Source organism: Struthio camelus, chromosome 1, assembly GCF_040807025.1.
Source record: "Struthio camelus isolate bStrCam1 chromosome 1, bStrCam1.hap1, whole genome shotgun sequence".
NCBI lineage: Eukaryota > Metazoa > Chordata > Aves > Struthioniformes > Struthionidae > Struthio > Struthio camelus.
The window spans coordinates 52,486,743-52,502,772 of record NC_090942.1 but is presented as its reverse complement, the minus strand read 5'-3'; the positions used below and the strand labels follow the sequence as shown (position 1 = coordinate 52,502,772).

Here is a 16,030-nt window from a genome sequence, read left to right as displayed (position 1 = left end):
ACTGAGATAGGTTGGGGAACAGCAGTAGCTGTTATACGTAATTTTACAGAACAGAATCTTGAGAGCTGCAATTGCTGAAATGGATAACATGACTCACAGAAGAGTCTTTTAAAAAAGAGTATTTATAAAAGACCTGAAATAGTGAACGTGCTGTTTTCCAGATACAACAGTGCTGAGATCAACAGCTTTGCTGCAGGTAATGGTTTCAGTAACACTTTTGTATTAGTAGCAGTAATTTCATACAGCTTGTTATGGATTTTTTTTGAACACACAGCTATCAAGTCACTATGAAGAATGAGAGAGGTTTCTTACAGATCTGGCAAAGAGGTTTCCCTTGGTTCACTCTTACACACCTTTAGAAGCACAGGTGAATATTTACCTTGTTTGAAACCAGCAGATTCTCCTTATTATACCAATAGTGCAACTTTTTTCCTCTCATTCAGTCCAAATCTGAGCATGAGTTTCTGGGAAAACTCTGATGCAATGAGAATTTTTAATTAGAATCCAATTTAGATCCATACTGCTGCTCAGTGCATTCTGAAAACCTTACTTTGTGTATAAGATTCAGGCTTAGTTTGTGCGTTTAACTAAGGTACTTGGAGTTGAATTATGTGCTGCCAATACCTTTCGAGCTAATCTTTTTATATCCGTTCTGTTTCCTGTAAAAAGGAAATTCTTTGTACTGAGGAAGAGTTTGATCCTTTGAAGTCTGCATGGTTCTATGTGAGCCGATATAGCCAGACCTTTTAGAAGGTGTGTTCATAACTGAGCTTTGGCCTAAAGGCTTTTTTCTAGAAAAGCCAACTTCCCTGCCTGTTGACTAGTGATAGAACTTGCATGCTCTCTTTTGTTTATTGTTGCTGTGGTTCTGTGCAAATGATATTTTCAGGTATATTTGTGGTAAGAATGAGCCGAGCTCTGCATATTTTGCTAATACTAGTATTTTTAGGGGTAGAGTTCTGGGATTTGTAAGTTGTCCCTCAGGTTCTGTTTTACCCTGTACAAGATCATGCATAATATCTAGGAACAGGGGAGATCTGGGAAATTGGTGTCTTTTGAAGCACCTCCTCATCTGAAGTATTTAGTTTTTATAGTATTTTAGAGTTGAAATATTTCAGAGATGGTGACAGAGCATTCATCTTAGTGGATTGTCTCGTAGGACCGTTTTCCTGTTGTGTGTGCTTTTGCAAGTGTTTTGCCTCTTAATGATGCTGTCTTGATCTTCTCTTCATCCATTACCGTATTTATCTTCTGGAGCCTGGAAGATCCTGTGGTGCTTAAGAGTAATACGTATTTTAAAAGACATAATATACATAAACTCTTTTACGTGGATCATTTTACAAGATTTTGGTGAAACCATTAGTTCCTGTTTACATAAAAAAAAAAAAAAGTCTTCGGTATCCTACAACTCCGATGGTCGGCTACGTAAATCGCTCTGTAAAGTTGTAAATTTCACTTAATTACTTAGGAAGGTCAGGCCCTCTTCTGAGCCCACTTTTGCATTGTAGACCTCTACTGAGGCAGCCAGAATACATCCCCTTCTCCTGCCCCTACCCCCAAGGGATGTTTATATCTAAAGTTTCCATATTTGGCATTTCTAAAAATAGTACTATACCTTTCAAGATTTTTAGGATTTTTTTTTAAGCTTTCTGAAGGTACATTTAGATGTCTGACATCAGGTAGTCTAATTTGAAAATCTTAAATATTCTCAATTCTGTTTTATATTTTTCTGAGAGTCTCAGTTTTCCTTTGCAAACACAGGTTTCTTGATCCAAGAGCAGCAAAGAGAGAAGATTAAATGAGGGAGTTCAGGAACTCAAGACCTGAAGGGAAGGTGGCTTATAGGAATTAAAATTAGGGTTTGACTATGTCTGGTTTTGGATATTAAGTGCTGCTACAAACCAAATAAGAAAACTAATGGTAGAAGTTGTGTGCAAGTTCTATCCTGGTAGGTATTTCTTTTAAATTAATCCTTTTCATTTTTATTGTTTCTGAGCCATACCAAAAAAAAAAAAAGTCAAGACTACTGTTACGGTGATGAGCCTTTGCTGACATAAAAAGCACTGCATAGTAAAGATACAGTTGTTCTCTGCATGTATGAGAGAGATGTTTATGGAATACTGACTGACTCTCTTCAATTTTTTTTGTTAGATATTGTGCATGAAAATTTAAAAATGGGGTCAGATGGTGAAAGTGACCAAGCTTCTGGAACATCATCTGATGAAGTTCAGTCTCCCACAGGTGTTTGTCTCAGAAACCGGATACACAGGCGAATCTCTATGGAGGTAATTCACTTTTCACATAAGGAACAGTTAAATTGACAGGAGACTTGGGAATTGCTTTAATTGTTCTATATAACTGGTTGTCTTCCTCTCAATTAACTTTAAAAAGACTGACATATATTTAGTGTGGAGAGCATTATTAAACCATTGCCTAAATTTCTAACTCCGTTTGTCACACAGAAATCAGATTATTTTTTGCATTGTTTATGAGCTGTTCCACTTTGAAAAACTAAGAATGTTTTGAAACTTCAGTTTTTAGGAAGAATTTTAAAAGTGTAGCATTAGTGTTTATGTGTTTCGTAGAAGACTTTTGCAAGAATTGTTGTAGGCATTGGAGAATTTAGTCAAAAATATCTTTGCTTCACATTCTGTGCAACTCACTGAGTATATTCAAGATGTAGTATTTCGATATTTTCACATAAAACTGCTTTCTAATCTTTGTAAAACAAATGCTACAGAAAAGATGGTCCTGACTGCTTCAGCCTTTCTCTCTCTTCCTGTTTTTTAATGAACGGAACTTTACAGGATGGTAAACAAAAGGAGGAAAAGTACCTCATGAATAACTGTGCACATAATTTCCTTTATTTATGAGTCTCATTATGAATACTAACCACCCTTGTACTTGCTTTGTTGTCATTTCCCTTGGCAAAGAGAAACAGAACACTTCCCTGTTTCTAGAATATGCACAAGTTATTATATTGAAGACTTTACATGCTACTATAGTAGCATGTAAAATTTTGTAGTTGTCACATTATAACACGTCCAACAGCATGCACTTCGTAAGATGTTAAATCTTCATTCAAAGAGTGATATCAAATGCAGGATTTGGGAAACAGATCTGGAGAAGTTACAGTAGAGTTTACCTGCCAAAAATTTGTGATCTGTGAGGAGTTTCGTTATGCTTGTAATTCCAAGATTCCAAGCCTGTAAGATTGCTGGCATGATTCCAAGAATTCAGGAATTAATTGTATTAATTATTTATATATTTTCTAGCACCTAGATTTTTTGTTGTCAAACTGCCAAAATTTGTGTGTTGTTCTCAAGTTTGAACTAAAACCTGTTAAAGTTGGACTGTTGACTTGGGTCTGTTGATTTTTGCAGGATGCTTAAATTTAAAAAAAAAATCATCTTAAAAGCTTGCACATCAAAATGTGTGCTAGAGAAAGTCAAACCCAACAGGGAGAAGATTTAAAAGATTTACTCACTTTTTACTCATTACCCATTTTCTCTGCGTTTTGAAACATACATTTAGAACAGGAAAGAAATAAGGAAGTTAATGGTAGATAATGAAATTAACAAACTGAAATGAAAATGAGTCTTCCGGAGCGGGTTAAGAGCCAGGGTTAAGATCTTTTAGATTAGATTTTCAGTTCATGAAACTCTGAAAGGAATTATAAAAGAATTCAGAAAAAAGCATTAAGTTTAGGGAAAGTATTCATCTGAATGTAAGATGTTCTTGTGTAATTTTTTTAGACGGTATCAAATAAAAGCAGCTTTTCAGTGGCCTGTTGACTTTGTAAAGCAGTTTTAAAATTACTGTTCCAGAGGCTATGAGAATTCATTTTTCATTTGAGTTCTGTTTGCCCAATGTTATTTCTCCAATTTTTCTCCAAGTCCCAAGTGCTTGTTTCTGGGATTTGAAACTAACATAATTTCTTCATTGACTGTCTCAATCAACGAGTGCACCAGCATTTGGCAGCTATTCTTGTACTTTCTATGAGAATTGTAATTTTTCTCCCAGATTGCCTCACTATTGGCATGGTGACTTTCAAAATGAGGTTTTGAGATAACACTTGAAAACACTCTCACTTCTGAATTTTAAGAATGCTATCTTTGATAAATATTTTTAGTTGACATATTTCACTGCTTAGAAGTGATTTATATGTTTTTTTTTTTTTGTTCTGTTTTTTTAACCTGCTTGTGCGTGTCAGAGAAAAAGAACCAAAACTGTCTTTGCAGCTTTGGGTGAAGTATCTTTCTAACCCTAATCTTTTCAGTATAGCATCCACTTTAGCTGGTTTCCTAAGAGCAGGTTTTAAGGGATTACACTGCCTGCCTGTCTTTCCCTCCTTCCATCCTTCCTGTGGGTCATTTTCAGTCAGATGGATGGAAACCTCACATACTAATTTTCTGTTAATTTCTGAGAAAAAAAGCTCTGAATCAGGAGAAACTACTAATGCATCCATTACTAGAAAAGATGCAGTCTTTATTAAACACCACAGTATCCACATATGAACTTGGTCTCAAGAAGGACATCCATAGAAAAGTGTAAATTTTTGTGTAGAAGTGAATTGCTATCACTTCAGTTTTTCTTTGTGGGTGTGTAGGGTTCTGTCATTGCTCGGCACCATATTGTAGCCTTAGGCCATATTTCCTATTAGTTCATTTAGGATGAGTTATAGCTGTATGCTATACGTATAGGTTGGAGTCGATTAGTATGTGTCTGATCTTTATTTGCTGTAGTCTGCTCAAGTCATTAATCATACTTGAATTCCATTGCAGGAGATATTTGATTAAAATACTAGTAAAAGTTGGATAAACTTAAGCTAATGTTCCTTTCCTCTCTTTTCTAGTAAATTGAATGTGCCTGTCTTCCTAAGAGTATATCCTTCTTTCTGATTAATTTGCCTGATGTTTCCTGTATTTGTAATATTTATATATAATTTTTTACCTTTGTGGCTTGTTTATTTCTCTGTACTGAATTGACAAAAGTCTTAGGTTTTTATTGGTGGTGGGTTTTTTTTTTTTAAAGTAACTAATCAGGTAAAGCTGAGAACATGGAATAGCTTTTACTTAAAAGACTTGGATATAACCAAGTTTTTCATGCTTAATTTGAACTTCCTTTAGGATTTTATAGACTATTTATATGCAAGTTAGCCACCTGTCCAAAAAAACCCAAATTTTTTTACATGCTTGCTTAAAACATGCATACCATAAACTTCAGTGCTAATTGCTGATACTGAATATTAATATTCCAGAGATTCTTTATACTTCAGAATATGTATCGGCAAACTCATTTTGTGTAAAATTGTTAGAGATTTGAATGGTCTGTAGTTGAGCTAGCACGGGGAGAGGCACTTGGCCAGCTATGACAGTTTTTCCTTTGATCATAGCATGAAGAGACTGTGAATGTGTTATGTTTCAAACTCCAGTATCAGAAGTCCTTATCCCTTCTTTTACACTGTAGTAGTTCTTGATCCTTAGTGTCAGTCTGCACTGCAGTGTATCATACAGTAAAGCTGTTTCCTGTAACTGTTCATTAAATTAGAGCTACAAATAAGGTTTTTAACACTGTTGAAGAGTAGACGGTTAGACAAATATTTTGTTGAGAAATAAACCTGAATCTTTCCAAAATTTGCACACACAGACGTTCTGAAAACTAGAGAAGTGCAAAATGCACAATGCAGACACAACTAGAAACTGCATTCCCCCCCCCCCCCCTTGGTCTGGTGGAATCTTCATAACAATAGAAAGCTAAAACTTCATAATCTTAAGTTGACCCACTTTAGACAGGAAATCGTCATACTTCTGTGTAACCTAAATTTGACGTGTTTTAGATAAGTAATTGTACTGCCACAAGAATCCTGATCTTTAGTGCAGAGTTATCTGGGGTGAAAATTTTCCATGCAGAGTAGCAGCTATGGAGATAGCAGCTTTCACTCTATTATCCCCTCACATGACATCAAATTTAGGCCGACACGGTTGGTCTAACCAGGGAGATGATATGCTTTTGCTTCTGCATTTAGCAACGTTGCAGTTGTGGGGTTAGATTCTTTCCAGATTATCAATCGTAGTGGGTATATGCTTGGAAAAGAAAAAGAACATACTAGAATGTCATGATATTGATAGATAAAAATTATTTTGCCTGTAATTCACAGGCTATGGATGGTCCATAAAGCACTTGTTTTTCTTTTTAAGCACGTGTTGTATATTTTCTCATTCAGCAGCTATATTGACAGTAGCTGCAAACATCTTTTGTGAGAGGAACTTGGCTCCCGACAGCAGTTCTTGCGTAATTAAAATGTTTGTAATATAATATTAATACTAATGATCATTTAGTGAATCAGTAAAATTGTTTATCAAAACACATTTATATAATCATTCTTTTCAAATGCCAGAGGCAATATCGCCCAAGAATAAATGCGTATGTGTATATATATTTTAAGTGTAGATGCTCTCATCATATAATGAGAAACCCTTCTCCAGATCGTGGAGTTACTTAACAGCTTAAAAGTAAGCTGAAAAGAAGACACAGGCTGTCATCGACTAATATAAATATGTTTCAAGCAATAAGTGCTCATTGGATGCCTTATGCCAATGCACTGGATGCTGGATGCTTCATTAAGAACTGTAGTGGATAAAAAATAGGCAGATACAGTCTGTGCAAATTGGAACATCTGTTTTTCCTTCCCAGAAGTCCAAGGTCTGTAAGCTGTCTTCATATGTGAACTGGCATTGGGCCATAGCTCACTGTTCACCAGCCTATTTCCCAGATATTTTATCCTGAGAAATGGTTTTACCATCTGACTGTCACGTTAGCGACAGGAGCTTGTTCCAGACCAGACTGCTCCTAGCACATTGCTGCTGGGTACAGTTTTCCCCTGGGAGGACTGGCCTTTGTATTTCTCTCTCTAGAGCTTAAAAGCAGTATGAAGTGGTCCCACGTTCCGGCATGCATTGTACTGGGTACCTTCAGAAAGATGGGAAATGTGTTTTTTGGTGAGTTCCCCCCATTGAGCAGAGTTGTGAATACTTCAGCAGTCTTAACTGGCACGAGTCAAATAACTCAATTTGCTATTGGTCCAGGTAGGTGAATGTATCTGCTCCAGAGAAAAACCTGCAGAATTTATTGAGATTTAAACTGACGGTAGTGCTGAGATTTTCTGATTGTAGGCTTTGAACTGGAATCTGGTCCGTGGTCCCCATTCCTACGTGCCAGTAGGGCACTGTTGGCTTCCATTCAGCCGTTCAAATTCTTGAACGGTAGACTAGACAGCAGTATTTATTCAGACGTTCAGTCAGAGGCAATACAGTCTTTAGATTCTTCTGTCACGAGTTTGGGACTGTCACTGTAGGAAGCACTGTATCAAAGAGCCTGAGCATTCAGCCCTAGATCTCCTGCCCCTTGAGAGGGTCCTGAGCCCACTTAAGCCATGCTTCCCTAGCGTTGCTCCTCAGGTGCCTGTTAGGTCATGCACTGTTGAACAAAAATTTCTCCTTCCCCCTTGCTTGGGTGTTTGTCAGCCTAGGACTCCTCCTGCCTTTTTTGGTTGAATTTTATCTAATTTCCTTCTCTGGCACTCCAGAGAGAATGCTTCTCTCCTGATTGCCTCTTGCGTGGATCTAAGCATGTGGTCACCTACCGGATGATTTTAATGCCAGATGGGGGAAAAAGATGAAGTCAAATACAGTCAAGACTTTTTTTGCTTTTACACTGTTGCTGACTTCACCCAAACTGAACTCCAGAATTGCCTCCATCCAGTCATACTTAGCAGCTCACTCAACTTTTTGCAAGGTTGCACAGGAAGTAATGCTGCTACTTCGGTAAACTCAGAACCTGCTTTCAGGTTCACATGAAGCTTGAAGCTTTGGAAATCCCACTTTTAAAAACACAACGCGTATTGTAAATTATTAATGTGGCCTTGACAAAACCCTCTTTTTGATGGACCCCTTTTTGTTCTATTTGATTAGCTGACTTTCATTTCTTCTGTTAATGTTGCTGCTACAAGAAAAATTATTTCAGCTTGGATAACAGACTCACTCCTGAACCTCTCTTTTACTAGATTTTTGAGGAATAAGGATGACTTGGTGATGCCTTTTTGTCATTTTGTTAGGGACCTCTGTAAGCACGATACCAAAGGTTATTGCATTTCCCTTGCTGCTTTCTTCCTACAAAACTTCTTGCTTTTCCTTCCCTCCCTTAGAAAAGTTAATACCCCAGACAGTACTGTTTTTATAAAGATTGTTGTAATGTGGGGAATTTTGTTTGTTTCATAACTTTTTTTTTTTTTTTAAGTTCCTTTCTTGCTGTTTTTAAGTTCCATTTAGTAGTCGTCTGTCCTATTGGACGTGTTTGGCAGTCTACAGAACAGATTTCTGGCAATCATTGGAGCACAGCAGATGAAAAGTTAGCACTTGGACGCAGCTTCCAGGAGCGGGACGCTACCTTATAATAACCCTGCCCTCCAGCCTTACTTTCCTGTCCAGGACGGTCAGAGTTCCAGATTCTGAGTTCCAGAATGGTGTTTTTTATTTTATTGTATTTTATTACCTGATTTCTTCGTGGAACTTCTGCTCTCATAGTTGCAGTGTTGATGCGAATGTTTTGTGTTAGGAAGCATTAACATTGCAAAGAGTTATTCTATTAGACTGCTTGTGTTGTTGACTTTGAGTTTGTTGCTGCTTTGTTGCAGCTTAATTTGGGGTTTTTTTGGTTTTTCCTTTGTTATCTCTTGTGCTCTTGCTATCTAGAATTGCAAATCTTACAGGAAGGGAATCTCAAGGGAAGAGATGATCTTGCCTTTCAGGATTCTCACTTGTTCCATCCAGGTTTCTTACTGTTTGAAGCTGGTGTTTTGGCAGTAATATGTTCTGTTTGGTGTCTCATCATATTTTTTTCCAGTGCCCTTTCCCTCTATCTCATTTTTCTTGTAAGCTGATCACCTTATGTTGCCTTTTCCTTTTGGGCAGTTTTTCCTCCTGCTCTGTTACAGAAATTGATCAAAATGCAGAGAAACCTGCACTTGAAAATCAGGAGGAGGCAGTAAGTGAGGCAGAGCTTGCTTTGGTAGCATCTGGCGCTGCCCAACACCTACCATTGGACCAAGCAGCCGTCAGACTAGAGTTCAGCAGGACTCATGTTACAGGGCTAATGCCTTGGAGTGATATATGTCAGATATAACTAACAAGGTACATCTTCTCAGTTGATAAAGCTAGAGAAGTACAATCAGGAAATACTCTTTTTTTCCCATCTTCTTCTCTGTACTCTCTAAGTTTACTTGCTTCTGACTTTCTGAAGTACAAGAAAATAACAAGAAAAAAAACCCCAAGAATTTCAAAGCATTTCTGGCATAATTTGTAACAAATTTTCAATGTATTTATACACTTGACAAAAGCAAAGTAATATCTGATATCTGAGTTGTATTTATCTTGTCTCACATTTTTCAAAACCTATTTTATATATTACATCTCTAGGTTTTTTTGTTCATTTGGTTGGTTGTGCCTAGAAGCTCCTGGAACGCAGTTCCTGAATACTGTATTTGTTCTAAAAAGTTTCAACCCATCACCTAAAAACTGCTTGGAGAGATGAAGTAAATTTAAAAACTCAAATGTGTTTTTTGGAAAACAGGAATGAAGGAGGACTTTTTATTCAGCTATTTGGGTGTCTAAACAGCATATCCATGGAATTAAAATTCCTGTTAAAAATGTTTTGAAGAAGAAATTCAAAATTTGTATTTTCGACTCCTTACATGATATAAATTAGTATCTATTGAACTGCGATGCTGACTTTGTGAATTTAAAAAATAGTAGTTGTTATAAATATTACTAGAAAGATGTTGAAAAAATTTTCTTTTTGTAAGTTTCTTATTGTGCTCAAACCAAAGCTAGTTGCTTGCACTTCTGATTTTCTTTGTTATATATATATATATTTTTTTCATTTGAGTGGCCATAGCTGCTGTAGATGTTGGTGATAACTTTCTTAAATTCCTGGCAGTAAAATCCTTGCTTTGTTGATCGATGGTAATAGGTGTGCCAGGAAAATGTGACTCCCCGTGCCAAAATAAAAAATTAAGGCTTTGAACCCATAATAATACCCATATTTCACTGACTGCATTTAATCTCATCTTTTCCTAACATCCCTGCATCCCGGATGGGAAAGCTATGGGGGAGGGGGGCCCTTGTGTCAGCCTTGTGACAAAATTCCTAAAAATATTTGGAGTGTTTGTTTTCACTAGTATATTGAGGGGAAAAAAAATCTCATGATCTAATTGATTAATGCCTTTAATAATTTTTGTAATGATCAAACATAACTTCAAGCAACCTGATTCCGAAAAGGCATGTCTAATTAAATACTTGAAACTGGTGCTTTCTTGAATTGTATTGCACATTGACAGACGAGCTAAAGAAAACCTGGATTTATGGGGTGAGAAGTAGCAGTGAACTTTTGCAAATGGGTCTCAAAATTACATTTTCACTACTGCTTGCAATAGAAGAAATGGTTCTTTGATGCTTTCCTAAAACTTAGTAGAGTGGTAATTGATTCATTGTGATCTAATGTTTTCGGAAAAATAAAAAGGTAACATTCAGGTATAGAAGAAAAATGCAATATTCAGGTACAAACCATCCTGCAGGAGGAGGAAAAAAGTGCATTTTCTGCATCATGTTGAAATTATGGTTACACCTATTAGTTGAGCGTGGGCCTGCTGTAAGGTGAGCATTGCAGTGTGATCAGCGCTTTAGCATTGAGCATTTCTTGAAGCCTGGAACTAGATAACACTTATCTAGTTACTTTTCCTTTTTGTAAGCTGTCTTTTAAAAACTTCAGAATCTGTTAAAACAGTGTTTGTCCTCCATACGCTGTGGAACTACAAAATAAATGTTAGCTTGTTTCAGATATTTTTTTAAAAGCATAGACTGTTTGTAGTATTTGTTCACGTGCTCGCTCTCTCTAGCCCCATGACAAATGGTGGTACCTTAAATTTATTATTTGTATTACAGGCAAATTTAGGAAGTTTCATTCCTATTGTCCTAAACACTGAAGACGTGAAAAGCCATTTTATATGTGAAATTGCAAATAACTGTGGAAAGAGATCTTAGGCTATTTGTCACCTCATGGTACATTTGAAAATATATATACACACACATGCACACATATATACACATATATATATTTAATGATGATAGTTGTATATACTGGAAAGCTGGCATAAAGTAACTCATCCTAGCTGTTAAAACAGTGTGTTTGGTTAAAGTCATCGAGGCTTGTTTAGAAGGATGTGAAAAAAGCTTACTATTGAGATTGCATAGGTTTCTTAGGGTGGATGTATGAGCTGGTGTTTTGCTTCAAGACTTTGGAGGTCTCTTAAGTGTGCAGTGCTGTAACTGAACAACAGAATTCTCTATAAATATGGTATGTGATTTGGGATTGTTTTTTTTCTATTTGCTTTTGCCTCTAGCAACCTTGTAATATGTCAGAATTCTTTAGAGGATCCAGTTGGCTTTAACTATGCTAACTGTCATTTGACAAAAATGCACTGAAATTTGATAAGGCAGCCTTCAGAAAACAACTCCACATGGTAGCTGATACTAAAACGGTACAGTAAGTACACGCATTTAAGGTTGTGTATGAGTGTGTTAAGTTCTCATTGGCACATGCGAGTGTTTTTCAGTTTATTTTCTTTGCATATTATTAAGTAGCACATAATATACATTTTTATTTAAAATACATGAGGCAAGTAAAAGATTTTTTTTTTCTATGATAAGCATGCCATGGAGTTGAACGGTGTTGCACGGAGGGTTGAGATGTAGCTTCAGAGATCTCATTAAGCAGTCTTCAGTGAACAAAAGCACTATGACTTATTAGTGAACAGCTTGTGGTTGCAGCTGACACGTCTCTGGTGTGTGCTAAAACTGGTGAGAAGGCTAATTCAGGCTGATACTTACACAAGAGAGCAAATTGTTTTCATTTGATCTATAGTGGACTATTCAGGCAGTCAAACTGATGACTTCAGACTTGGCAGTTATTTTTCTTTATGATGATATTACAAAACTTCAGTGATGGTGTTGAAAAATATTGCCTCTTAAAAGATGAGCTAAAGTTTTGGAGGGAAGTGGGGCCCTGACTTGTTGTCTGCTGGCATATACTGCTAGTAGTGGTGGCCTGGAAGTGTAATATCATCCCTGAACTGAAGAAGCAAAGCAATAAGAACTGGCATGTAACGATGCAGCTTGGCAGTATAGTTGCGCTGTTCTCCTGGCTAACCGCTCCTGAAAGAGCCAGCCTCCTCCTTCCCCTGGCTCCCGAGCTTGCATCAGCAGATAATTACTCACGTTGTTTTGAAGGCCTAGCTTTCTGCCAGCTGAGTTTCTGAAACCACATCACTGAGTCGTCAGCTCCGAGCGCATCCTCCTCCAAGAAAGTGATGGGAACGTGCAGCCACAGGCAACGAACTGCCGTTTTTGGAGGCCATCAGCTGCTCGATTTCAGACACAGGCTAGCTAATCTGACACAGGAGTAATGCATTGAGGTCGATGCTATAGTCAGACAATAGATCATGGTTTTTCCCTCTGAGTTTTTCTGACCGTTTGCTTGGTACTATAGGACTGCTTTTCTTTTCACCTCTTGCTACCTCACTGGTAGCAACCCTAATCTTTTTTCCCTTACTGCAGTTACAAGTGCAGCAACACTCCAAAAGAAACGGGCTTGCAGTTAAAAAAAAAAAAAAAAAAAAGAGTGGTGGCATTTGCAATCCAGTAGATGCAGGGAAAGATTTATTGTCGCTGCTCCAGGAAGAAAGCAGCAGTCTGCAAACTGGCACAGTAGAGAACGATAAAAATGAAAGTAGTCTCAGTTTTTCTTCTTTCCCACTTGAGGTGGTGCACATTTTAGCATAGTGAGAACTGAATGCAAGTATGCCTCAACAAATTCTTCCCTAGAGCAGTTTACTGATTATTTACTATTTGTGCTTATTTTTGGTTATTGGTATTCTGTTTTGTGCAAAACATGAGTGTTTATTATCTAAACGTGTGTTATATGAGTCAGTGAACTTGCGTCATCTGAAGACAGACTTACAAGCATGCATATTTGAAATTGGTTTTTTTTTCTATAGTACAGTTAACCTGTAGAGTTCAAACATTGTGTATGCTGAGTAAGTTTATTTTACATGTGGATTTACTGAAGTGTGTAGTGCATCTTGGCAAAACCTAAATGGTGAATTAAGGAAAATGAGAAGAAGTTGTTATTAGTACCGGATTCAGTGCTTATAAAGTGAACAGTTCTCCTTTTACATATAAGAATAGTTACATTCTGTGGAAATATATACTTTTTGACAAGATTTCAGAGAGGAGTGGAAATTCATCTACTAACCAGGAATTAGACTTTTCACAGTCTTGCGCCATGGCACTAAAGAACATTGTAAGGGCCAAGGCAAACAGATAGAAAGAGGAGTATCTGGTAAGCTCGTGTTAGGGAGAACAGGAGATTAGACTTGGATAGGCAGCAAAGAAATGGAGTCACTTGAGAGAACTGGATGTGAAAGCAAAATATGGTAACAAAATGTTAGTGCTAAACCCTTGTGAAGGGATTACTGTAGATGGCAAGTGAAGATGCTGATATTAGCAATAGTGTTTTGAGATGTCCAAAAGGGCGCCAGAAGATGAAGAAGTCAAAAGGTAGGTTTTTTTTTTCTTTTTAACTTTTAATTATATGTGAAGCAGCAGGAGCTGTTTGGTTAGAGATCAAAGACGTGTTTGTTTACTTACGATGTTAAATTACTCAGCTCATGGATCCTGCAAGATTTAAGCTGGAAAACCTACCTGAGTTTCTCATGCCCAGAAGTAGTCCATGATTGTGATAGATAGAATATACCTGTGAAGTTACAGCAGGTCAGTTGGGTACTAACCAGACCAAAGAAGAGGCTTGACAAAGCATAGCTCTTAGAGCATTTGCTGTAGCTAGTGTTAGAAATACATAGTAAAGATAAGGGCAAGTTGGGTTATTTTATCTCCATAGACAAGAAACTGGTGTTGGAGTCACAAGTGCGTGCATTTTTATCTCCAGTCAAGCAGAGTGGAACAAATGATCTTCTGGTTTTAAACAAGTTATAAAAATAGTACACGTTTCTCTGCCACTGATAAAGCAAGATGGAGAATTAGCATTATACATGAGGAGAGAAAAATGTATTTTGAAAAGTAGAAGGGAGGAAATGCCACCTGAGCATTCTGGTTATCTAGCAAAGCAACTGGTGCTTGAATGTATTCTGCAGAATACGATTTGGAGGTGGATCAAAAAGTAGCTCATTAAGCAACATAGTTAATTGTAGGCACTTGAACTTCTAACGATACTACGTTTACTGAACATTACGATTTATTTTGTGGCAAGTAGGCCCTAAAGATAACCATGAAAGAGTCAAACTGGAAAAACATTATGGCACAAGAAATTTTTCACAAATTAAACTTATTTTTCCAAATGAGGTCTAAAGTGACATACAGAAAAATACTATTACTTTCATTTTCTAAAGGATAGTTTATTTTAGATAATGTATTTGGTTTTCAGGGACGTGAAAGTTTTGCGTTCTAGTAAACCTTAGGTTGTTACAGTTGCAAAGAAATGCACCCAGGTTCCCTCTGTGTAGACGAGGGAATATGTACATAGTTTAAGAGCCCACCTGTTGTGTTTAAAAACCAATACGTAAAATAACTTAGGGAATTAATTCTAATTTCCTACTTTAAAAATGAGGCAAAAGTTTAAAAGATTCATAGAAGGATGCAAAATTGATTTCTGTGTTAAAACTGGATGTTTAACTGCGTAGTGTTGGCGAGTTCAAGAGCTTAAGCATCAAAAATTAAAGAGCGTAGTGAAAATAATCCTGTCATTAATTTTGTATATGTTTCCTTATTACTTCTTTAAACAACATTGTAGCAGGATCTTGTAACAGCCTGCACTTTTAAGTTGCCTAATAATTTCTATTATAAATGGTTTCTTGTGGTCTTTCTCTTGAGAAATGCTGACACTTCATTAGAGTCGATTGGTCATTGAAATTAGGCTGGATAAAGTCCTCTATCCAGAGACGTGTCTTTTTCCATTGTTTCCTGGAATTCCCCAGAGGGTTAAGAGAATTAGACGTTCTTAAGAAAAATCACCATCTCCTCCTGTTGCTCACATTCCTCTGTAGCAGTTTGGCACCGTGCCGAAATAACAATGAGCAGCAGCATTCAAGAGAGCAGGGTTTTGGTGCTGCTGAAGCAGCAGTAGCAAGACCGCGGTGGGAACATCAAGGAAGTGCTGCAAGAGCAGCGTGAGGGAGGGAAGATGATGGGGATGGTGTTGGACATGTCCGTGTGCCAAGGCTAACGCTTGGCCTGCGAGTCCTGTCCATAAAGGGACTTTACGGCCAGCAAAGAAATGGGCTTATTTTCCCCAGCTGTCTTTACTGCCCAGCACATACTTTACCTTTTGTGGAAAATTTTGTGGTCTTTGGCTGCTGCCAGTTAATCAGGTTGCCTGTGTCAGCAGACTACCTAGTCTTTAAACGCTCCAGGTACAAAATTGGTTGCTGTATGATAGAGGTTTCTTTCTTGTTTTTCTTTTTTATGTAATCTCCGTTAAGTTCCTGGGTTTTTCAGCTGTGTCAAACTGATGTAATTCTAGTTTCCAATTTTGCTACTTAGCTGCTAGGAAACACTATGTATTTCTGTCATGCGCTTCCAATGAATCCCCTTTCATACTGCTGCGTAGTGTTTAATTACGATTGCATTTTTTTCCGTGAGATGGGTTGCTTTATTTATTGCAAAAACTGGGTGGAATTAAGGTGGCACAGGCAAACAAACTATAGTAATTCTTGTCTTTCAGGTATTTGGGTGTGCAGTCTAAAGAATTTTCTTTAACTTTGCCTTTTTTAAGTAGTTAGATAAACTACTAGTAATGATAGTAGTCGACTTCATATAAGTAACCTTATGTAAACTTTGGAATACTGGTGTCATAAAAGGCTTCTGACTGTGGTAGGTAAAAATTTCAAAATAGGACTTTT

At 37.2% G+C, this 16,030-nt stretch overlaps 1 protein-coding gene across 9 annotated transcripts in view; it reads left to right on the top strand.

The window, feature by feature from the left end:
* The window catches only part of CDK17 (cyclin dependent kinase 17), a 98,408-nt gene that overhangs the window by 58,798 nt on the left and 23,580 nt on the right, over positions 1–16,030 (top strand). For all 9 annotated transcript variants that reach the window (XM_068938223.1, XM_068938175.1, XM_068938230.1 and 6 more), the window contains one exon: positions 2,152–2,285. In XM_068938223.1, the coding sequence (XP_068794324.1) occupies positions 2,152–2,285 (134 nt within the window). The remainder of the gene's footprint in view (positions 1–2,151; positions 2,286–16,030) is intronic.